Source organism: Ilyonectria robusta (assembly GCF_021365365.1).
Source record: "Ilyonectria robusta strain PMI_751 chromosome Unknown BGZ61scaffold_5, whole genome shotgun sequence".
Taxonomy (NCBI): domain Eukaryota; kingdom Fungi; phylum Ascomycota; class Sordariomycetes; order Hypocreales; family Nectriaceae; genus Ilyonectria; species Ilyonectria robusta.
Genome location: NW_025764439.1, coordinates 2,028,455 through 2,051,102, shown reverse-complemented (window position 1 = coordinate 2,051,102; position 22,648 = coordinate 2,028,455). Strand labels below are relative to the sequence as shown.

The window sequence follows — 22,648 nt, the reverse complement described above, 5'->3', positions numbered from 1 at the left end:
CAAAGCTCGACAGCCTGACGAGTTCCAACCGAATTGGCGATATTCTTCTGCATTGAGGGGGACCAGTGAGCTACAATTAATTCTTACTAGATTGACAGGTTAGGAAATTCTTTCCGGATGCGTTGTGAGACCCAATGGTCCAAATTGAGTGACTGGATTCCCAAGTGGAATCTCACTCCTGAATGATTCCATGCGGATTTGGGGTACCCGCCCAGTTGCGTGGCTCGCTGGTTTAGGAAATATTGAGAGAATCATGTCGTAAATTCCAGGCTCGCAGATTACAACATGGCATACATATACAGCACGAGCGTCTGCTACTTCCCTGATCGATTTCCGGCTCTACTATCGGAATGTTTGCAACGCTTTGGGAACTGGCCACGCCCGCTTATCCTTGAACCTCTGCACGATCCCTCTCAAAGCCTCCCTGTCCCATGGATCAGTGAAATAGCTGCCGTACAGCTGTATCGCAAGAGCAGCATTGACCATGGCCGGTGGTGTACCAGGGTGCTGCAGAGCGATGCCGCAGACATCCAGAACAAGTGATCGAACTTCGCCCTCTGCCTCTCGATACGCGAGACGGGCATCTGGGTGATTTCTCCTGGCCCAAGTTAGCAAGCAGACATGCACATGGGGTAAATTTGGGTGTACCCAAGGAACGGTGATTCGGCGGTCAGTATCATCTTGGCCACCATGTGGTGTTGCATCCCAGTGAGTGCCATCGTTGACGAGTACCAGATAGCCGGGAATACTTCACCCTTTGCTTTGTCTGGAGATAGAGATAGAATCGGCGAGAGTCCGCCTACCACATGCTGGTCGAGATACTTCTCTTGTTCCTTCAATCGTTCTAGGAAATAGGAAACCGTCAGCCGCCGGGTTATTAGCCCCAATGCAGGTATCACTCACGCCATTCGGTTTCCGACCTGCCATCAAAACGCCACTTGGCAACCTGACTGGTATGGATCACCAGCTTGTTTTCTGGAGATATATCGGCCCACTCGACCGGGGGTTCGACCATCTGCGGCGAGTAGCCCTTCCGAAGGGCAAAGTACACTTCCTGCCTCAACGCAATCCAATACGAGGCATTCAGAAGTTCTAAGCGTTGGACCAAGTCAGCCGAATTAGAGCTCCTGAGTACCTCGTTGAGGATGGCAAGAAAATTGACCCGTCCATAGATTGGAGTGCTGTTGTACTCCCCATCAGCATCGCCCATGTTAATCTCCTCATCATCTTCGTCTTCCATCTCTTCAAACTGGCGCAGAATCACTGCAGTTGTCACGATCAATTCTCGGGTTTCTTCGTCCCGAGTCTCATGAAACTCTTTGAGTACAGGAATGCATTTCAACATGTATTCGACGGCAGTGTTTGGTGTTAGATTTGGAAGTAGTTGACCATGGTAAACTATTCCTTTGGACGTTTTCAACTCTGGGAGGCGGCAGAGATGGCGCGCTGCGACAGCATAGATTGCAAAGCGTAACGGCGGGTATCGCCTTGCCCGTTCGGGAACAAGGAGCTGGAACCGACTTTGAGGATCGCATATATCAAACTTGAATTGTAAGCAACCTTTTGGACAAATACAGCTGAATTGTATAATATTCTTACCCAATGTGCAAGTTCGTCGACATAGTATCTCAAGAGACATGCCTCTTGGATGGTATCATGGGCTCGATTCTCGTTTCGCTTTGGTTCAAACTCATTTAGTAGGCCACCCCAGGAAGGCCCGCGCTGTGATAACACGGGCAGAACTGGAGAGAGTCCATTACGGTAACCAGTTGAGTGATCCCCAATAGCCTGTTCTAGTGCCAGAGGTGACGGAATCATGACCTCGGCACTTTCTGAACCCGATGAGGGGAGAGCGTTTGCGCTATTGGGGGTTTGGGGAGAGGCAGACTCAAGTCCGATGTGTGGCTGGTTCATATCCATTTGAGTCTCAGCTCTTCGAGCCTTACTTGGGTTGATCTCGGTTTCCGGCGCAATCCGTTGCGCTGGGCCTTGGGGATTGGTATGAAGTCGAACTGTTCACTGTTAGACGTATTTCTGGAAGTAGAACAGTATTTTTTTCGGATCCAACTTACACTCTCTGGCATTGCTATTCACCCAATTTTGAGTGTCCGGAAACTGGGCGTCATACTTGGCCGATGACCCATGGCGAAAGGGACGCTTTCTCCCTGGACGAACACACTGCAGGCTCTTGCTCCGACAACGACGACATTGCAGCGTATTTTCATCGCCTACGCCGTTTATTCAAGAGACAGAATATGTCAGCCGTCTTCCAAGCCAACGAAGGTTCCCCAGCTTTCCAAACAGCAAATGCTTTGCAATGACGTACATTTAAGGTGCTTGTCTTGTGAATGTCGAGTTAGTAAGCCGCGTGATCTCAGTGGGGAGGTCCGGACGTACCTTTACATTCTGTGCAGGGGTTCTTCAGGGAAGGCATCTTCTGTAGCAGTGGATGGGTTTATATCATCACCAAGCGCAGGGGTCTGTAGAACAGAATGTGAAAGAATTTAGTAGGAGTCGGCGAACGAGTGGAACAAGTCGGCTGACCAGTCCGTGGACAATCACTGGTCTTTTTCCCGAGTGCGGGGTCGGCGACACTTACCGAGAACGGCATAATCTGTCCTCTGGGTGGGCTCTAGGGTAGGTAGTTTAATTGGGTTCAGGTAGTGCTCCTCGAGATAAAAAGGAACATTGGAGAATTTACAGTGGGAATTCCGTCACCGGGCTAAAAATCCATGTGCTTCATGAAATAGTTCCCTGTCAGTAATGGTGTTTTCATCGAGCTTGATGGCAGCGGCAAGAGCCTGGATCGGAAAGGCGATGAACTGATGGTACCAGGTCGAGTAGGCAGTAGCCCAGGGAACCTAGAAGCGTCAATATTGCTACACACAAATTAGCAAGAGACATGCAAGAAACGCACCTGTTCGATGCCGGCCCAGAGAAGAGTCTCATTGATGTTGGTGGCAGACTTATCGAAGCGGCTCAGGAAGCGAACGGGGGGGTTCGTAGGCTACCCTCCGCGGTGATATCCATTGCATCCAATTGCAACCCCATACCTTTTGTTATCATCCTGTACTCACGAGTTTGTTTCAATCCTACCATGGCGCGAGCCCGAAATCAGCAGCGACGGGCGGTGCAGCTCCTTGCGATTCTTTGCATGGTGTGGCTGTTCTACTCTCTCGATAGAGCAGTCATCAGTGTCCTGATCACCAACGAGAATTTCATCAAGGCAAGTTCACTTGTCCAAATGCTCACACAGAGACAACCCTCTTTCTAATGAACTCGTTCTTCTCTTTAGACCTTTCAACTCCGGCCTCCCCCTGGCATAAATCAACTCTACTAAAGTTGATTTTGGCATGTAGTACTAGGAAGAATTTCGGCACATCGAAGACTTCTTCTACAATGAGAACCACCATTTGTTCCCCGCACCCACCACTTCCCCTACTTCTTCCTCCGCTTCCTCCTTCCGGGCTAACTTCTTGTTGAGCCACAGATACTGTGCATTAGAGACGACCGCAAACACCAAACCGATGGACGCCAGGGTGAGAATGACTGTAAAGCCCGTTCTATACAGCGGTGCATCATGTGCCTGGAAGATCTGAGCACCTGCCAAACCAGCAGCGTTCGCTGTCATGATGAGTAGAGCCATCGTGATGGAGCGCTCAGCAGGATTACGAATATTGACCGCAAGCCAGGAGCCGTTCAAAGGATGAGCCACGGATCCCCACAGTGTGGTGCAAGTGAGGATTCCGTACTTGAGATCACGATTCGTGCTCGTAACGAGTTGTCTGGTCGCAAGACAAAATGCAAAACTCAGCGCAGCAGCAAGAAGAATAAGACCACCCCGCCTCTGAGTCTTGTCGGCAATCCACCCAAACAACAGATTCAGCACAATAACGATCCAATTGCCGACGGAAGAGAGTGCATTCGCTTGAAGACGATCGTAGCCATAGCTTGCGATGATGGATGGTTGATACGTTCCAAGTGGCGAAATAATGGCGATGCAGCAGAAGGAGACGGTAAGCTGTGGATAGACGTACCATCGGGAGAAGGCTGCCTTGATGTCAACCCATCTGACATATTTGTGCTTGGGGCCTTGAGTAGGATTGTCGATAGCCACGCGGTGGGTAATAATATGCATCTCTCGTGATGTCAAGTACGAGTGACGCAGAATATTTGACGGATTTGTGGGAGAGTGAGGCATGAGAAGGGCGAAAACGATGCCGACAAGTATTGTGATGATGCCTTCAATCAGGAACATCCACTGCCAACCAGACAGTCCTGCTGTGCCTCGCATCTGAAGGATACCGTATGCAATGAGGCCACTTGCCGCTGAAGCAATCATGTTGCCAAGGAAGAAGGCAGTGAAGCGTCTGCTCGTCTCATTGCGCTTGTACCACTGCGTCAAAGTGTACAAGCCTGCAGGAATGAAGCCGGCTTCAAGAAGACCAAGCAACAGTCTGGTAGCGTAATAGACACCAACGCCTTTTCCTTTGATGAACGCTTGGAAGGTGGCCACCAGACCCCAGCAAAGGATCTGGCAGCTGATCCATTTCTGAGGACCGACACGATAGAGAATGAGGTTGCTGGGCAGCTCAAGCAGAACGATACCTAGACTGAGAAGCTGGTTGCCAATGTTGAATTGAAGTTGAGTGATGCCCACTTCTGCGAGGAAGAAGTCTGTTAGGGCGTTGCCGATGTTGCCGCGATCGAGTTGCAAGACGAAGAAGCCGGCGATGAGCAAAGGCATGATGAGGAGATCGAGCTTGCGGACGACGGCCCGTTCCTCGGCTTCTGACCAGTCTTTGTGGGGGCGCTGCTCTAGGACACTGGACTCCTTGTCCGGATCCGAGCTGGACGCGCCCCAGCCATCCACTGTGGGCGAAAGTGATTGCTTTTCGATCAACATGTTTGAGGACGTAAACAAAAGTAGAAGGCTGCCTCTAGATAACCAAACCTGAGTCTTCTGCAGCCAGACATTGCCTTATATAGTAATACCTGGCGCTGGCATGTTCCATCCTCCCCGACTGTTTTCTTAAAATCTCGCGATGAGGGCGCGCGATGGCGGAATGCTCAAACTCTTGGTCTATCGCGCTTCCATCACTTCAGCTTTCGCCATATTTACTTAGTAATTGGCTCTGTTAACCTGTAAGGATCATGAAGCAGTGGAAGTCGGTGTCGTGCTGAGATGCAATTCACCAATGAGACCATGATCCGAGCGACAGCCAGGTCGTCCAGAATTTGGTGGGTTTTCATGGATGTTGATAGCTTGAACCTGTCTAACGTCTTCGAGATGTGAATCTTGCGTGCTTGGAAAGCGTTGAAAAAGGAACCAATGAGAGCAAGATCCGAGCCACACCAAAATTCGGGGGTCTGTCGTGATGTGGAGCTCCGCGGAGTTTGGCGTCAGTAGCTCAGCTTTGATGGTGTAAAGAATGACCTGAGAGAGTGGCTCGTCGGCTTCAGACGGAGGTTCGCTTGTCCGATGGTAGTCAAAATGAATTGCAGCAATTGAATCAGCGTGGGATGTGCATATATAATAACGTGCCACCTTTGCCTACCTCGTACTGCTGCAATCTAGTTTCTCTTCGTCCATTACATTCCCCGGGCATCTCTTGCAATCATGGTTGCTGCTAAACGACCAAACTTCCTCATCATAGTCGCCGATGACCTTGGCTTTAGTGACATCAAGCCGTATGGCTCTGAGATTGACACCCCTGTCTTGGATCGTCTATCCAAAGATGGCATACGCATGACCAACTTCCATACCGCGCAGGCATGCTCGCCTACACGGTCCATGCTGCTCTCTGGCACCGACAACCACATCGCTGGACTCGGTCAGATGGCTGAGTTTGCCGAGATGAGGAAGAAGCTCACTGGCAAATACCCTGACTACGTTGACAAACCTGGCTACGAGGGCTACCTCAACTGGAAAGTCGCTGCTCTGCCCGAAATTCTCTCTGACGCAGGCTATCTGACCATCATGTCTGGAAAGTGGCATTTGGGAATGACTCCTGACGTATCGCCGAGCGCAAGAGGCTTCAAGAAGAGCTTTGGCTTCTTGCCTGGCTGTGGCAACCACTTCAACTACGAACCGCAGTTCGAGGCAGATGAAAACACGATGCTGTTGACCTCTGATGGCTTTTGGATGGAGAATGAAAAGCCCGTTGACAGGAAGAAGGATTTACCCAAGGACTTTTACTCAACCAATTTCTTCACAGACAAGCTGATCGACATGTTAGCGAGCAGAACCGGGGAAGAAAGAGAACAGCCATTCTTTTCTTATTTGGCTTACACGGCGCCACACTGGCCAATGCAGGCGCCGCAAGAACTTGTGGAGAAATATCGTAAGTTCCCGGACTATTTCATTGGGCTTTCTTTCTGACGTATGCAGGCGGCAAGTACGACGATGGGCCGGACAAACTCAGACTGGACCGATTGGCCAAATTGAAAGCATTAGGTCTTGTGCCGTCTAACGTCGAAGCTGCCCCTCCCGTTGGTTTCGAAGCGGGCGTGAAGTGGGAAGATCTCACAGATCATGAGCGAGCTATTTCCGCAAGGAAGATGGAGGTCTACGCAGCCATGGTTGATCTGCTCGATCAGAACATTGGTAGAGTGGTTGATGCACTTGAAGCATCAGGCGAACTAGACAACACCTTCATCTTGTTCATGTCAGACAACGGCGCAGAAGGATCTACCTTGGAAGCAGCACCTGTCCGTCGCCCCTCTCCATTTGATGCCCTGACGCTCATACTGACTGCGAGGCTTAGCTCTTGTCATCGTTCAAGACACTAGGCGAACTCATTACTGCATACTATGACAACAGTCTCGAGAATATTGGCCGACATGACTCATACGTCTGGTACGGCTCACGGTGGGCATGCGCTGCCACTGCCCCTTCTCGCGGGTTCAAGGGATGGTCAACTGAAGGTGGGATTCGCTGCCCTTGCCTCATTCGCTTCCCACCAATTTCAGCGGCACCTGAGACTATTTCGCATTCATTCACAACTGTCATGGATATCCTGCCCACCATCCTCGATCTTGCACAGGTTCAACACCCAGGGACCTCCTTCAGGGGCCGAGAAGTCGTCGTTCCTCGAGGAAAGTCCTGGGTGAACCATCTCTCGTCTTCTAGGGAACATCCCACCGTCCACGAAGATGTGAATCACATCCATGGTTGGGAATTGTTCGGCAATCGTGCCATCCGTAGAGGAAACTGGAAAGCAGTGTTGCTAGCCAAGCAGGGTGGAGATAGTTGGGAGCTGTTCAATGTTGAGGAGGATCCGGCTGAGCAACATGATCTGGCAAAGAAGCGTCCTGAGATTTTGGAGGAAATGCTTGTACATTGGGCGACGTATGTTGCTGAGACCGGGTTAGTGGAAGATGCGTTTTAAGGAATGGCGTGATTGAGGCCCACAATGGCGCTCGGTGTTGTAGACCGTACACCTTATTATCATCGATCCGCCGGCAATTGGAGTGGCAGTGAATTGTCAGCTTCGTTCCAAATCCCCCAAAATGACCTATAGAAAGACGCGGACGGGCTGTCTGGAATGCAAAGCCAGAAAAGTAAAGGTAATGACTTGCAGACCAAGTGAAGTGAATGAGCGCTTACAGCCACAATAGTGTGACGAAGCGGTTCCATGCACAGCTTGTATTCGACGTAGCTCAATATGCAGCCTCAAAGCTCAAGGAAGATCACCTCGGAGCAGGACGCAATCACCGCGCGACACGACTTCGGCGCAGATCGTGCCCGTCACACATCTCCAACGAATCGCTCCATCGCTTGCAGATGGCTTGACTGTACAAGATAGGGAGCTGCTGGACCATTGGCACAAGGTTGCATTCAGGGCTGTTGCTCACCAACGAGGGTCGGAAGATCTTTGGCAATACGAAGTGACACACCTCGCTTTCGATCATCCCGTCATTTTGAATCTGGCGTTAGCTCTATCGTCGTTCGAACGGGCGCATACAGCACATCAATCACAAACGGACATGCCAGCACATCGCCGGCGACGAGATATCTACGCTTCACTAGGATTCAAGTATTCTCAAAACGCTGTGGGGATGATGAGGGATTCAGTGGCAAAAGCAAACCGCGGCAACAGCCCTGTGTGTCATCTTGCCTCGGTTCTCATGATGATTAGCTCTTACGCCGAAGGCTCCCTTAAAGAGCTTGTACGGAGGAAGAATGATCCTCCTTCCATGCTGAACGACCTACTCGTTACTTGCAGGCTCACGAGGGGTGTGAGGGCTATTGCAGATGCTTTTGGCGTAATACGGCCAGAGCGACGCGAGCTGATACTCTACGTCACGGAGGCTGAACCACCAGACCACGGGCCTCTTGATCCGCTCCTGGACACCCTCGACTCTTTAGCATTTTTGGACCAAGTAGAGGACCCAGCCGTCAGACAAATCTGCCAGGACGCCCTGGATCTGATGAAATGGCTGGTGAGAAAAGCACAGACATCAGAGTGGTGGCCAGCACACAGAGCGTCGTTACAATGGGCATGCCTGGTCAGCAAAGGTTTTATAAGACTAGTTGAAGCCTATGAGCCTGCAGCTCTTGTGTTGTTATCATATGGGTGTTTCTTGGCAGATGGTGATGTTGGTGACACGTTTATAATGATGGGGTGGAAAGAGGGTGTTTGCGCTGAGATTCGAGATATCGTTGGTCCTAAATGGGCTTGGGCTGTTGCGGCATAATTGCAAAGTGATTTTATAACAGCCCATTGTTTTGCTTATCTGACCCCCTCACGATCGGCTAACCATTTCATTTCCCAACACACACACTGTGACCTTTTGCCCCTGCTCCATCTCAATTTACAACGTAACCCTGCAATTACCCAACGATCAATTGCGATCGTCGTCGGAATCGAGTCTTAATTCCTCCGGCTTGGCCGTGTTCAGCGAACCGTTTTCGACCTCTTTGAAATAGAGCTGGGGTGGTGGTGGAGGTCCGCAAGGCAAAAGGCTCTCTGAGTCTCCGCAGTAATAAACCTGGTCCGGTTGGCGCATGATGTACCGGTGGAAGGGGTAATGGACGTATCTTCTCATTAGCCAAGGGAGGTATTCGAATACTTGAAACCGGGTGAATGTGCTCTTTGGCACAGCGTAAACGAAATCCAGGTCTTCAAGGGAGACGAGCCTTGTCTCCTCCACAAAGAGAAACACGAGAACAAAGGCCAAGAGGTTGAAACCAGCAAAAGCACCTAGGCAGCCTGGCGAGCTAAATGCCGCATTGATTCTAGAACTCGGTTAGCAAGAGTAGAGAGCCGTGGAATTTACACATGAAATGAGACGAACCCTGGAAAGCATATGGACAGAATGCCCGCACAAAAAAGATTGACAGAAACAGCAAAGGCGCATCCCTAAATTGTTGCGATTAGCAATGACAACTCATAGTATCAGGTTGAAAGCACGAACCACTTCTCGATGAGCTAGCGGGAAGCTGAGTTTCTGTAGTTAGCCACAATCTCCGAGCGCAAGTTTGTGAGGAGCATTGACTAACCTCTCAGCGGCTAGAGTGAACGGAATAGGTCCTGTAAAGTGTAAGAAAACATCTGGCTAGTATTCGTACGAACGTACCCAGTCCCGGCGAATAGACCGCGGTGTGCACTATGGTCCACGAATTAACCAATACACCTCAAAACCTGTCCTGCTATAGATGAGGAACCTACAATACAAGAAGACTGCAACTAGCGCAGCTGTTGTATGGTTGGAACTTGGGTTCTCCATAATTGGGAAGAACGACAATGATGCAGCGGCCATCAGTAAGGCCATAGGGATGAGGGTGATGTTAAGCCACTTGCGTCTTCCGATCGTGTCGATTGTTCTGAAGGCCGGAATACCAAAAAAGAAGTTGACAGCACCTACGGATTATGCATTAGTCAGAGCGCTAGGGGAGGAGTTGATGGCTTAGGAGGGAGTACCAAATCCAATGCTGAAATACATGGCTAATTTAGTGACATCGTCGATTTCTTTCTCGCCGTTTGACAGAATATGTACGAAAAAAGTCCCTACATCTGTCAGCATTGGGTGACAAAAAGGACAACACAGAAAGAGTTTACCAGAGTAAAAGGCTAGAATATTGACTGCACATCAAAAGTATTAGAAATTGTAGGAGTTTTCCAGATGGGCGTGTCCAACTCACCACCGCAGAGTTGTTGCGCCAGCGCAACGATGGAGCAGCTGATCAATGCATTCCTTAGTCGTAATTTGCTAAACAGCTGCGAGTACTGCTTGCAGAAGTCTCCAAGGCGTTGGTATTTTTCAGTTCGCATAGATTTAGCAAATTCAGCGGTGCTCTGTCGCTTATTCTGGCTGTGCTCCTGCTCGATGGACTTGTGGAGGAGGTAGATATCCCTCAGAGCGATAAGCTATGTCCAGGAATCAGCTGCGATCCCAATCGTTCAAATACGGCGGTGGACACTTACCTCACACTTCCGCAAAGACTTCAAGATGTTATAGGCTTTTTGGGGGTTGTAGTTGGGTCCTTGTCTCATGTACCACCGGGGGCTTTCGGGGCAGATCCAGAGGGCAAATAGAAGCATGACAGATGGAAGAACAGGCGCTCCGAGGATGAGGGCTACAGAGAAGTCCCGACTCTTGACGAATGAGAAAAGTATGTTGAACGCAAAACCCACGAATATCCCAAAGGCAACCCTGGAAGCGTTAGGAGTTAATCATCCTCCCTCCAAATTACAATCGTTGTCTAAAACGTTGAGGACTCACCACAGTTGCCACGCGAGAATCGAGGTCCCTCTCCAATAGCCAATGGCTGTCTCAGAAGCCAGTATCGGGGTGTTGACAGCTTTGATGCCCATGCCTGATTTCAGTGTCAGTAACCTTCTGATCATAATCATCGCCGGGAGCCATGGGCCTGTAACGTACCGATTCCATTGATAATTCTGATGCCCAGCAACAAGGTCCACTTGGGTGCTGACATTGATATGACGGGGACGATGGCTGCAAGCAGGGAAGACACCAGAACCAACACCGCCGCCACGACCATGGAGCCCTTTCGGCCGAACCTATCGCTGATAGGCAAAGCAAGCCAGCAGCCGAGAACAGCTGCTGCAAGAAAGGGGGTAGCGTTGGTGGCTCCAAGTTCCCAGTCGCACCGAGTGGGTGCCATGGGATGAACAATGGAGCTTGCATTCGTAGATGAAGCCGTGAGGCCATTTACTACGTCCACAGTCGTCCCATTAGGAGAACAAAACAAGTCAAGTCTTTCACGGTACAGCGATGCTCCATTGATGGAAGACTGCACGTGGCCTTGGAGAAAGGCTGCCAGGGAAACGGTGAAGATGACGATCAGCATACCGCGTTCCGAAAAGACCGAGTCCTGCTCATCGCACAGAGCTTCCTTCTCCTCGTCGCTAAGATCCACCAGGCCATGGTCGTCCGGATTGCGAAAGCCTCTGCTGATGTCCTGGTACGTCTTGGGGGCCTTGGCGACTTTGGCAGCTCGGAGCAGTCGGTTGTAGTCAACCTTGGGTAGGCATGCGTCGTGGAATTCTTTCACGTCCGCCGGCAAGTCTTCATCTCGGATGTTACCTTAGGCAGTGTTAGTAGACTATTATGCTACATGGACAGGCTGCTCGCTTTGAAAGTGTACTTACTCAAGGGCTCCTCAATATACGCGTCTTTGTTGGAAGTACGGCGCTGCTCTCCTCCAGAAGTCTGTCCCGTGGACGGCTGAGTTGTTGGCGGATTCATTTTCGATGGGACTGATGTGGAACGACTATTCGAATGTCCTTAATTGCCAGTTGAAGTATCGCTTGCGCCTGGGATGTGATGACGTACGAGGGGAGGAAGCCTCAAGCTCCGGAGGCCTACGCCTTATAAGTAATTCAGCCCGGTGCCACAACGTCACTCTCGGGCAAATTGTTTGTTACACGCAGGGGTTGGAGGCGTAACTGCGGGATGGCTGATGCTTGTCTCACCGCGTCCGCCATAGTTAGCGTTGGCACAAATGTGCTTTCACAAGAAACTCACTTTCGCTTTCGGATAGCTGCAGGTTAAGTTGCACATTGGTGTCCTAATGGTTGGTCAGTATTGAATGGAAAGACCGCCAGGAGGCGCCACCGACGTGCCCTTGCTCGGCGTTACGTAGACAACTAGGGCCTAGGACAAGAACTATTAGTCAGTCAGTTGAATAACAACGCGAGGTTGCCTCTTTGTGAGCCGCATTTTCGCGACGAGGCTGCCGAAGACGCGCTGGCAGTTCAGCCAACCTGAGTCGGACTAACAATAGATCAGTTTTCGGGGTCTCTTGCCTCCCGCTCTTAAGAGCGAGGAGAATTTCCCCACATTCCCCCGGATTCCTGCGAACTATCCACTCTTTTCTTTCTCTCCCGCATTCATTCCAGAACTATCGTTCATCCCACTGAGCGGATAGTGTCTTGCTGCCACGTCCCCACAACATCTCACAACACTCCCCGCGAACCATCGCTACAAGTCGAAAAAGCAAACGAGCGTCACTGTCGTCGAGTTGAAACGCCCAACGCCAGGCAGTCAAGTCCTCCAGGCAGTCGGTGAGCTCCAGGGTCGCTTGGACAAAGCCTCTCTTGCATTGACGCCGCCCACCAAGACCTTAGAGGAGAGGTGAGGATATACGAGCCGGGACTCTTGATGCTGGCCATAGACCTGAGCTAATATTATCTATAGATACACGACGACCCGCACTTGACACAACCGAATCGATTGCCATAAATTGCCTCCATCAACACAGCAGCTATGTTTGCGACATCCACCCCGTCCGAAACAGTCCCACCGGAGTCTCGGCCTCGACAAGCCGAAGACCACCCTCGCCTCAATACTAGCACGGTCATTCATGGTGACACTCCATCGTGGGAAGCTGTCGAGAGGATGAAGGACGAGTGCGATGCCAACGAAAAGTTGGTGACCGAGGCCCTCGCGGAAAAGAAATACTTCAAGGCAGCCGACTATCACTGGAACACCATCAAGTTAAAGCAGCAACTGTCACCCCGATTTCCTTTTCTAAAGATGGCGAGAATTGCAGCATGCATCAAGCAACTTGAAATCTTGCTCGAATGTACCGAGTCACCTCGCGATATGCAGTCGCTTCTTCCGTCCAACTTGGAGGAACTGCTACAATCCGACTGCCAACCACTCGAACGCGAGGATTACGGTCATCTCAATGCCCTTCTCGGCTCTTTCTACATGAGGTCACGCGAACGACAGGACTGGGGCCACGCTAAGGAGTATCTGGATCGGGCACTTCGTCACCTCGTCGAAGTCTCCCCACTGCCCGTCGCCTTCATCGCCAAGACTGCCCAGAATCTAGTTGACATGCTTGATCTTATGGACGACCACGCCGGTGCCGAAGGTCGACTACAATGGCTGAAGAGAAGAACCTTACCCGAGTTGACTGACGGCGTCAAGGTTGGTAGGATTTCTGCTACAAAGCTGTGGTGCGAGGAGCAAGGTTTCAGCGTCCAGCGCTTTGATGAAGTGGAACCTTCCAAATGCTGCTCACCCCTCGCGCACGCGGTGAAGAAGAAGGGCTACAGAGAGACTGAAATCATGTTGAGCTTCACGGAAGAGACCAGTCCGCCAAATGACTTGGCATCTGAGCTCCTTCTGCTTGCTGCGGACACGCGGAGCTCCGAGTTGGCAAGGTTGCTTATCACGCATGGAGCAAGACTCGCCATTGAAGACGATCACGGAAAGACGGTTTTACACCGATGCCAGTACTGCCCGGAATTGGGCAACCTAGGTGGTTTGAAGATGGCGAATCTGTTCCTGGACAAGCATGGGGATTTGCTGGACAAGCAAGACCAGTCTGGCAAGACAGCGTTGTACATGGCCTGCGAGAGCGGCCACTTTGACATGGCAGATCTGCTTCTGAAGCGCGGAGCAAACCCAAACATTGTTGAAGCCAACGGCAAGACGGCTTTGTATATGGCCTGCGAGAAGGGCCAGCTGAACATCGTACAACGGCTTTTGCAACAGCATGCAGACCCTAACACCGTCGGCCCCGGCAATTCCACGCCTATCATGGTCGCTGTCATGATGGCTGCCAACAGAGCCGAGAAGAACAGGCTCGGGGTGGTGAAGGAGTTGATCAGGTTCCACGCAGATCCTCGAAGGACGGATCATAAAGGGCGAGATGCCTTTCGCCACGTCGGCGGTCCGCTGAGTTCCGAGTTGAAGCGCGCATTGAAGGCATCTCCTCAAGCCGAGCCCTCGTCTGAACGGCAGCCGATACAGCTCCCTGGTACCGAAGTTGATGTTTCCGGGTCAGGCAACAAGACTGGACACAGGCCATTGTTTAGTGGCAATTCGTCGACATCCAGCTGGCGTCATTCCTCGTTTCTGTTCCGCGGGTCCAATGCCACGAGTTCCTCAAAATCGAACAGAAACAGCATCTTCTCCGACTCCACCAGCATCAGCAACGTAACTCGCCCGGACAGCGACACGAACAATGAGGATCAGATTTCGTCTCGGTCCTTGTCGAAGGGAATCAGCAAAGGGCCAGACCCTCGGTGGAGTGCACCATCAAATCTACCAGCCATTTCCGAGACTCCGCTCCCGAGGCAGCCCAACGTGACAAGCCACCCATCCGGGAACAGAGACAGCGAGTCCAGATATCCGGCAAACATTGCAGCAGATAACACCAACAACACGAGGCCCGGAATGCCGGCTGCAGATCTCGACACGACACTACGGTACTCTGACAGTTCCAAGGGCCGAGGACCACTCTCATCTATCGAAGGTGCTAGCATGACGGAAACCAGCTCGCTGTGCAGCTACTCGGAAACTGGCAGCGAGGTCATTTCCGAACCAAGGCACTCCAGCCGGCAGAATTTACCACGGACACTCCTTGAGTTGTTCCCTATCGCTGCTCAGCAACTATATAGGCAGCACCCTGGGACTTCCGGAGCCCAAGGCTCTGGTTCTGGTGCCCGGGGTTGGACCTCAAACTCGCCTTCCGGAAATCCAGGTCATGGTGCACGCGGTTCATTCTCGACGACTCGGAGCAACTACGGCCGCCAGTCAAGAGAGTCAGACAGAAATGGTGATCTTCCAGACGAGGCTGGGATGGATGGCGATCATGACAGCGAGGGCTCTAGTTTGTCTTTTGCCTGTCCATTTGCCAAGGAGTATACAGCACGCTACTTCAGTTGCAACTTCCACAAGCTCACCAGAATCAAAGATGTCAAACAACACCTGCAGCGGAATCACAAGCAGCCCCAGAACTGCCCGGCATGTAGAATGCAGTTCTCTACCGAAGGGGAAAAAGACCAGCACATCAGAGAACGGGGGTGCCAGGTATCTGATCAACCAGCACCGGACGGTATCACCAACGAGCAAATCACGGAACTCAAAAGGCGCGTGAATTCTAGATCATCTAAAGAAGATCAGTGGTACGAGGTCTTTTGGATCGTGTTACCAAATGCGCAATCCAAACCCTCTTCGCCCTTTGTTGAGCGCGACTATGGACTGTATGACTTTGCGAGCCAACATGGCCGTCCGATTGTGAGAGCATATCTGCAGCAGAGCAACCACTCAAGAGATGCAGAATCGTTGGAAACTCTCATCCTGATAGTAGTGCAACACGTAATCGGGGCTTTTCTCAAAGGAAGATCGCCAAATTCAATGCCTGGGTCCAGCGAGGGCTCGTCAGGGTCCGAGGCTGCAGATGGACTTCCTTCCACTACGCCGCAGACCATTGGAGGGGACACCATGGATATCGAAAACAATAATCATTTGAGCCCTGGACCAATGATAACGTCTCCATCTGCACAAATCGACGACACCACCCAGTGGCCCAGCAATCAGCGGAGTTTTGAAGAACCTATGCATAATTCTCGGGGGCAGATGTCGGGTGACTTCTATCATCCAGACCTACCTACGCCCCAGCGACAGAACCGGACGGATCTGTCTCAATACAACCCAGCCCAAGACAGTTCCCTGTCTTTAAACTGGGAGAACAATATGGATGGCCTCGCCAACTCCCTAAACCCCATGTCAACCCTGGGGCCAATGATTTTGGATGTAGAAGATTGGTATTCTAATCAATCTCCATCTTCAATCAGAGACCCTTCGCGTCCCAATTGGGGCCAGCCGAAAGACACGAGGTAACGGCGTCGGGGTGGAAACCACTGCGAGCCCGAGTTTGTCAAAAACCACAATCCACTAATTCACGGTATCTCGCATTGGATCCAAGGAAGTGGAGGTTTAGATCACCTCGTTAAGCTATGAGACGGATGACGAGTGCTTCCTTTGACGTAATATTTTTCTTTCAGGTACTGGTACATTTGTCGTCCATTGACGATGTCACACTACTCTTGTATTTCTACATAATGCTACGATGGTGGATACTTTTAACTGGGAGATGGATCAAGATGGACGTGGAATGATAAGAACGGGTGCCTACAAAGGTGAAGCGCGGGAAGCGCTTTTAGACGCTGAACCTCGGGGCAGCGAAGACTGCAGCCCTGACCAAGGAAAGCGCCTTTCCTTTCTTGGACCAACTTACCACCGTGGTAAGTTGGTCTAAGATAGGAAAGGCGTTCAAGTTATGGATTTTGTCTGCTTGCGCTTTACATGGCTCGTGTACCAGAAATTCCGTCTCTAGGGAATGCATCCCTTGATATGAACATGTTGGGTTCACCACGGTAGGTGGGGTGAAAGAAATACTAGTTACAGTACAATCATAGTATAGAATCGATAGCATTGCGACCGGACGAGTTATGAAATGACTACTTCAGAGATATGAAAACAACCCATGATCATGGACTTGGCCAAAGGGTGGCTACCCGGGCGTTTCGGCCACTGCTGGACACAAATGTGCCTTCTTACTGTAGCCCTGATGTCATAACGCCAAGAAGGGCAGAGATGCCTACACGGACACTCCCAGGGCACATTTGTGCTCTCGAAGAGTTCATGTTCTCGTTTCAGGCCCTCAATAACCAGGCGCTTCACCTTTGCGTAACCTGCATTTAATACCGCCCCCAACGCCACAACTTTCTTTCTTTTCCCAGGCCATGCCGGGACATACCAACAAATGACCGTGCCTGGGAAGACCGCGTCACGCTCAATCCGGATGTACGTCGTACCTGGATCCCCAGGAGGCTGGGGCACAATTGCGCTCTTTGGCCTTCCCTCTCAACACCTACTGCAGGCCAAACAACGAGCACAGACACACGGCAATCCCCTTGGGCAAAATGATGCTTAAGATACGCGCGGTCGAAAAAATGCGACAAAGTGTCTTGGTTCATCCGGAGTGTCCTGTCTGAAGCGCATATAAACGAACCAGTCCTCCTTCATTCTCTCTCGCTATCCACACCTTCGCATCTCTCCTTTGCAACCCACCGCCACACGAATACCACAAAAAGTCTTTCAAACCCCCAATCATCAGATCAAAATGTCGACAAGATACCACGGCTCGCTCACAACCACGTCAAATGGAAGGCAAGTAGTGGCTGCAGTCTTCGCTGCCCTGAGGTTCAGCGTCTAACAAAGAAATTTGGCTGACCATGGAACAGCTCCAACGAATCGACTGAAACTCCCTATTCAATGAGCGTCTACCTATCGAGTGATCCAGTGACAGCGACTGAAACGCTGTCGATTGATGGCACCTCCTCCAGACAGGCTAGGAAGGAGAGAATCAAGGCAACACTAGAGACCTTGGAGCAGGCGCTGGAACAGAAGAAATAGTTCAGGGTGCAATGCATAACTTCAGCTGTAATAAAGCCCCCATTGCAGCCTGGCCTGGTCAATGATCCGGTTGTTGAGCTAATAATTACGGACGTACGAGGGTACAAACAAGTCAGCAAAATAGAGCAATACAGCTATTGTATTGATTAATTAAGAGTATTGCTATTCTCACATTTCCTAATGCTACTTTCACACATAACCATGTTCAATTCTTCTAATATTCTAATAAAAATAAACGAAGCGCATCATAAGCCTAGGCCTCGACTCAACCTCCAGTGTCTCCCTTCCACTTCTTGCCCGCCCGCTATGGTCTCGGGCTCGCCTTCAGCTTCAGCGTCAGGGCGATATCCCTCGGGACTGCTTTCCCTCCCCGGAGTAGCCTTTAATGTGGATATTCCGGATCCAGCAGAGCGCGTATTGTTGAAGTATATATTGCCGCATATCAGTGCCCCACATCTGCAGATGCCGACGTGGTATGAACTCAACGAGTTTGTACAGCTAAGGTAAGACTCAGTGCTAATAAAACTTATATTAAGGGAGTCGGTGACGTGCTGCTATTAGCCTATACACAGTTGGTATTGGCAATAAGTAGTAATATTACACCCATATCAAGTTCTATGTTTGTTTTAAGGTCCTTAAAATAAAACATTGAGGCTGATTAGAATAGATTTTGTCTTAAAAATGGAACGAACGTTACAATTTCTACATGTAGCCAGACCCGGATGTAAAGTGTTACACGAAATGCATCTCTTATATCCACAAATTATCAGCGCCTCCTGTTGGAGTGTGCATTCCACTTTTGGTCTGATCAAGCAGTATGGCGGAATGCGACCTACAATAACGCTGTGTAGGTACCCAGAGGGAAAGGCACCTTGCCAGCGCCTAAAGGAGCACAGGTTTGCATATGAAACTGAACGTGTATGTTCCATAAATTCTACTATTCTAGCTGCTCAAGAAAATAGCACCGCCCTCTTCGCCTACTGGGGATTCGAGTCTGGCACTGATTCTGTAAGATGGATGCTAGTTCAGCTGGAGCATAAAGAGGGCAGCCATGCCTCTATAGTTGCGCCATGACATAGCAACACCCATGGCGGATTATTGAGAGACGTGTGCGGTTTAAATGGTTCAGTTCAATATACACCGAGGGAGGCAAATCTTGTGGTTCCTGTCTGTTTGAAACTACTCTCCGCATCAAGGAAGGATATTGGCTTTCTTAAATACAATATTGAGATGATAGACTAAACATGTGTCCAAGAGCGGAGATACGATGATGGTTGTTGTTCCGTGACATAGTACTTTCCACACAGAACCTACAATGTATTGAAGGAGCTGTCTAGCCCCCGTGGGTTGAGGCAGAGCTTTTCTCGATTCAAAGTCCATGTTTAAAGCCCATGTGATTGGCAGGTGTCTCCCATACTACCATTCAAACCGTAAAATACTCAGCAGTAGCAGCGGCAAGTCCTGTGGCGACTGTACCATGGCGGCAGTGCACATAGGTCGTCTCCATCCTGTCTACTGTATTCCCATCTTGCGCCAGTGCTAGTTTCTTTATGAGCGACACATGTCTTCGGCTACCCTCCCAGCGAACGGTTGCGTCCTCGGAAAATTGTACAGATTGACGTAGAGTCTGGTTATTCGACTTCACGTCCATGGCGGTTTAAATTTGTGTTATAGCACGGACATATATAAAACGTTCATCGTGTACATAGCCGCGGTGCCAAATAGATATGGCCGCAGAGTCCCTCGCTGACAACCAATTCGTCGTCAGCCCTTAAGCCCTGAACAAGCGCAACGTGAGCCTCCAGTGTCAACAGAACCAGCCACTACAGAATATGTAGCTGCTGTGGCACTGGTTGGGCGACACTGATCCAATCCAACCGTTACTAGCCTGGAGAACAGCCTTTTTCGATTCCTAACCCGGTTAAAGGTCCCGCTGACGTATAACTAATTCTTGGCAGTCCCAGCAACGACCACGCATTTGGCTTTGGTCGACCCAGGTGACAGTGTAAGGAAGCTTATTATACTCACTACATGCATTGCAATACCTGGGAACCAGAGACACATTGCTGGGCAACAGGTCAAGAAAAGTCGAGCCCTCGGCGAAGATATGGTTAAAAACAGATAGTGACAGTGCCTCGGACGTCAGTAAGGCTCTAATGAACGTCTGATCCCTCAGGACACAGTATGCAGTATCTGAAATAAATCGAAGAAATATACTTCGAACGGGGTTCAAGCCCGGAGTGTCGTTATCGAATGCCGTCTTCGCTCCCTCAATGTACTTTTCTAGAAATAACCCATGAATTTTGTCCATTGACGGAGGCGGCTCGATTTTAGCGTCTCTGAAAGCGCGCTGGATGGATTCTGCTACAGGTCTGTAGTATTCCCTTAGGTAGGTACAGATGTCAAGAATCATGGAGTCCAGGCTAAAGTAATCTGCAACAATACAAAGCTGCGTACCGAGGGCGAAGGGGTTGGTGTTGTCACGACCAAGGCTCGCCCAGTCACAATCTAGATCTCCAGTGTTAGCCGCACCTGGCTTCCTCCTAAGCGTCACCCTGGGACTGACCTCCAGTGTATAGGTAGTTGACAACATAATCAAAGAGTTCTGGGTCTGTTTCCTTCAGATCAAGTGACTTGGCCGCCGCTTCCTATACAGTATCACTGTTAGCATCCGCTTCTCGTGCGTCCGCACTCCATGGTCGGAGCGGCATGCAACCGACGTGGCCATGTGCTACGTTCAAGCAGCTACCTTGAAGTTGCCTTGAAAGGCTTTGTGAAAAAACGTTGATCTGGGGCAAATTATTGCTTGGTGGAGTTTCCATGTCTTTCCTCGACATGTAATGGTGACGTCGGAGAATTCTCCAGAGAGGAGCAATCTTGCGAGGTAAGTTAGGGGAAACACCTTTAAAAGACGTGAGATGTGGGCACGTACGTCTTACTCATGGCAAGGAAATCCTTGCTGCGTGCTAGTCGATCGTCCCTCTGCATCTTTACTCTCGAACAAGCGTGCTGATAGGGAGAAGAATGTGTTAGCATGAATGATGCAACTTTCTAGCCCTCGCAGAGCTTACTTACACAGCTGGATGAGGGGAAAGCCGGAATTTTATGTCGCCGGAACCTAGTTCTCTCCACCTCGCCACCCTCCTAACAAGGCCGCTGTCGTCGGCATCACTTTCGCAATATACGTCCCAGCCGAATATATTTGCAACCTTTGGTTCCATCTGTTGCGGCCGTGGCAGTAATCGTAAAATATGCTCTTTCATGGATGGAAGCCATTTTGCGGGATTCCCGGTCACAGTCTTTACGGTCTTCTTGTATGGTGCACAGCGAATCGATCCATATGTAGGTACCGAATGCTTGGTCATCAGTCGTACAGACGGCATACTGTAGTGTCTGCGGAAGTGTCGTGAAATCGATACCCTCCTGGTGGTCCTCGAGGGATGACTTGATGGTGCGAACCTGGCTCTTCGCTCCCTAACAATGGCTTAGATCCCCATACCTTGCTCGTTGGCCACTGATAGACACCATACAGAGCCTGGCTACCTCTGAATGTCAATAAATCTAGTTGGAAAAATTGACGTACGAAGTGCATCCCTCAATATCTGTCTTGGCAATTGCTGGGATAGCCCAGAGTATGAAACTAGCCAGAAATTTAAACTTACTGAACAGAGGTGTCTGATGGAAATAGTAGCTTCTCAATGAATAGGCACAAGGCACATGAATCTCTGGGAAAGAAACAACAAGACATGGTTTATTCTCAACACAACAGAGGACTGGGTGCGCTTAATTATGATTCATTGCATTATGCCCAGCCTTACTGTGCCCCGTGGCTGTTCTTGATGGGGAGCACAACCCCTGCGTTTACAGCGTGATTAATTAGCAATGTCACCTTTCCACCTAAAATGAATCTCATGGGACAGAATAACTAGGTCACAAGAATCCCAGGCCCTTTTATGCAACCGATCATGCCCGGGAAGTGACTATAAGCTACCAAAACCCCTAAGATTAGATTATCTTGGCTCTTAGTCTGCATAGTTAAATCATAACTGCCAATGCGGCGATGGTTCATATGCATAAAATCGCCCCTCATGCCAAATCACAAATAGAAAGCCAACTAGAAGATTCAGGTTATGTTTTCTGTATTTGTTGGCTTCTTGAAGAGTGGTGTGACTCTCATCTGGGACGAGGAATCAGGATTGCCATTTCAGGCCGCCAAGTATGAGAGAGCCGTGACGAGCACGGGGAGAGTAACGGCCAAGTCGCACATTATCACACAGACAAGAGAGGGCAACACCTCTATACTTATGACTTTTGTATTGGGGACGCACACCGACAGATTTGCGGGGAAGAATGGACCCTTCGGGCTTTTATCGCGGAAGTCGGATGAAGTCGCTAGTGCACGGTAGTGGAGGATAGCGGAGCATGATGTCATGAAATGGGCTCCTCCAAGCGTGTCGCCTGACCAGAGCATCGCAGGCCAGGCGAAATAGCCCTGGTGACAGAAATAGAGGTGGCAAAGTCGGTCAAGGCGATGATCCCATCCGGACGGAATTCAATGCGCTCCTACGTTGCAAAGAAAGTGGATGTTTCAACTGCCGATCCCAACCTCGCACGGCTATAATGTATTCGATACAAAGCGGTGCTTTAACAATGGGGAAGCCCATTTCCCTGCATGGACATGTTTGACACGTCTGCTCTGTCCAAAAACCTAATGGCTCGTATTGAGCCCAAGCGAGAGCAATATGGCCCACGAGTGGCTAAATAAAGACATCCGATCGGCATATGGAATGAGCGGTAACGGGTATCGCATGTAGACGTCGGGGATTGTTTCAGACCTTCAGCTCCCTGTCGACTTGTGGATTCAATGCAAGATCATGTTTGCCTCATCCGAAATGTCCGAAGTCGTCGCCATGCTTCCAGTGTTCGAATCCTCAACCAACGACTACTCTACCTGCAATTCGGA

General features: G+C 50.3%; 6 protein-coding genes across 6 annotated transcripts; 2 read left to right on the top strand and 4 right to left on the bottom strand.

Moving 5' to 3' along the window:
* Positions 1 to 342: 342 nt before the first annotated feature.
* Positions 343 to 1,818, bottom strand: BGZ61DRAFT_346484 (uncharacterized protein; the record flags this gene model as incomplete). The annotated part of the gene is made up of 4 exons (XM_046239884.1): positions 343 to 598; positions 649 to 844; positions 904 to 1,543; positions 1,600 to 1,818. The coding sequence occupies 4 exons, from the start codon at positions 1,816 to 1,818 to the stop codon at positions 343 to 345; spliced, it is 1,311 nt and encodes a 436-aa protein (XP_046107886.1).
* Positions 1,819 to 3,394: 1,576 nt separating this feature from the next.
* On the bottom strand, positions 3,395 to 4,906 carry BGZ61DRAFT_345809 (MFS transporter; the record flags this gene model as incomplete). Its single annotated transcript, XM_046239822.1, has 1 exon — positions 3,395 to 4,906. The coding sequence occupies one exon, from the start codon at positions 4,904 to 4,906 to the stop codon at positions 3,395 to 3,397; it is 1,512 nt and encodes a 503-aa protein (XP_046107885.1).
* Positions 4,907 to 5,620: 714 nt separating this feature from the next.
* On the top strand, positions 5,621 to 8,700 carry BGZ61DRAFT_475417 (alkaline phosphatase-like protein; the record flags this gene model as incomplete). Its single annotated transcript, XM_046248693.1, has 4 exons — positions 5,621 to 6,344; positions 6,392 to 6,711; positions 6,768 to 7,351; positions 7,662 to 8,700. 4 exons carry the CDS (start codon positions 5,621 to 5,623, stop codon positions 8,698 to 8,700), a joined length of 2,667 nt encoding a protein of 888 aa, XP_046107884.1.
* An 88-nt stretch (positions 8,701 to 8,788) lies between these two features.
* Positions 8,789 to 11,715, bottom strand: BGZ61DRAFT_586339 (uncharacterized protein; the record flags this gene model as incomplete). The annotated part of the gene is made up of 13 exons (XM_046256440.1): positions 8,789 to 9,241; positions 9,301 to 9,365; positions 9,421 to 9,445; positions 9,506 to 9,536; positions 9,583 to 9,612; positions 9,675 to 9,866; positions 9,927 to 10,013; positions 10,065 to 10,088; positions 10,148 to 10,373; positions 10,431 to 10,659; positions 10,729 to 10,822; positions 10,888 to 11,553; positions 11,619 to 11,715. 13 exons carry the CDS (start codon positions 11,713 to 11,715, stop codon positions 8,848 to 8,850), a joined length of 2,160 nt encoding a protein of 719 aa, XP_046107883.1. The 3' UTR covers positions 8,789 to 8,847.
* A 1,020-nt stretch (positions 11,716 to 12,735) lies between these two features.
* On the top strand, positions 12,736 to 16,107 carry BGZ61DRAFT_475415 (uncharacterized protein; the record flags this gene model as incomplete). Its single annotated transcript, XM_046248692.1, has 1 exon — positions 12,736 to 16,107. The coding sequence occupies one exon, from the start codon at positions 12,736 to 12,738 to the stop codon at positions 16,105 to 16,107; it is 3,372 nt and encodes a 1,123-aa protein (XP_046107882.1).
* A 3,499-nt stretch (positions 16,108 to 19,606) lies between these two features.
* BGZ61DRAFT_529990 (BTB/POZ protein) lies at positions 19,607 to 20,673 on the bottom strand (the record flags this gene model as incomplete). The annotated part of the gene is made up of 4 exons (XM_046253490.1): positions 19,607 to 20,193; positions 20,252 to 20,333; positions 20,435 to 20,561; positions 20,618 to 20,673. 4 exons carry the CDS (start codon positions 20,671 to 20,673, stop codon positions 19,607 to 19,609), a joined length of 852 nt encoding a protein of 283 aa, XP_046107881.1.
* Between the last annotated feature and the right edge of the window lie 1,975 nt (positions 20,674 to 22,648).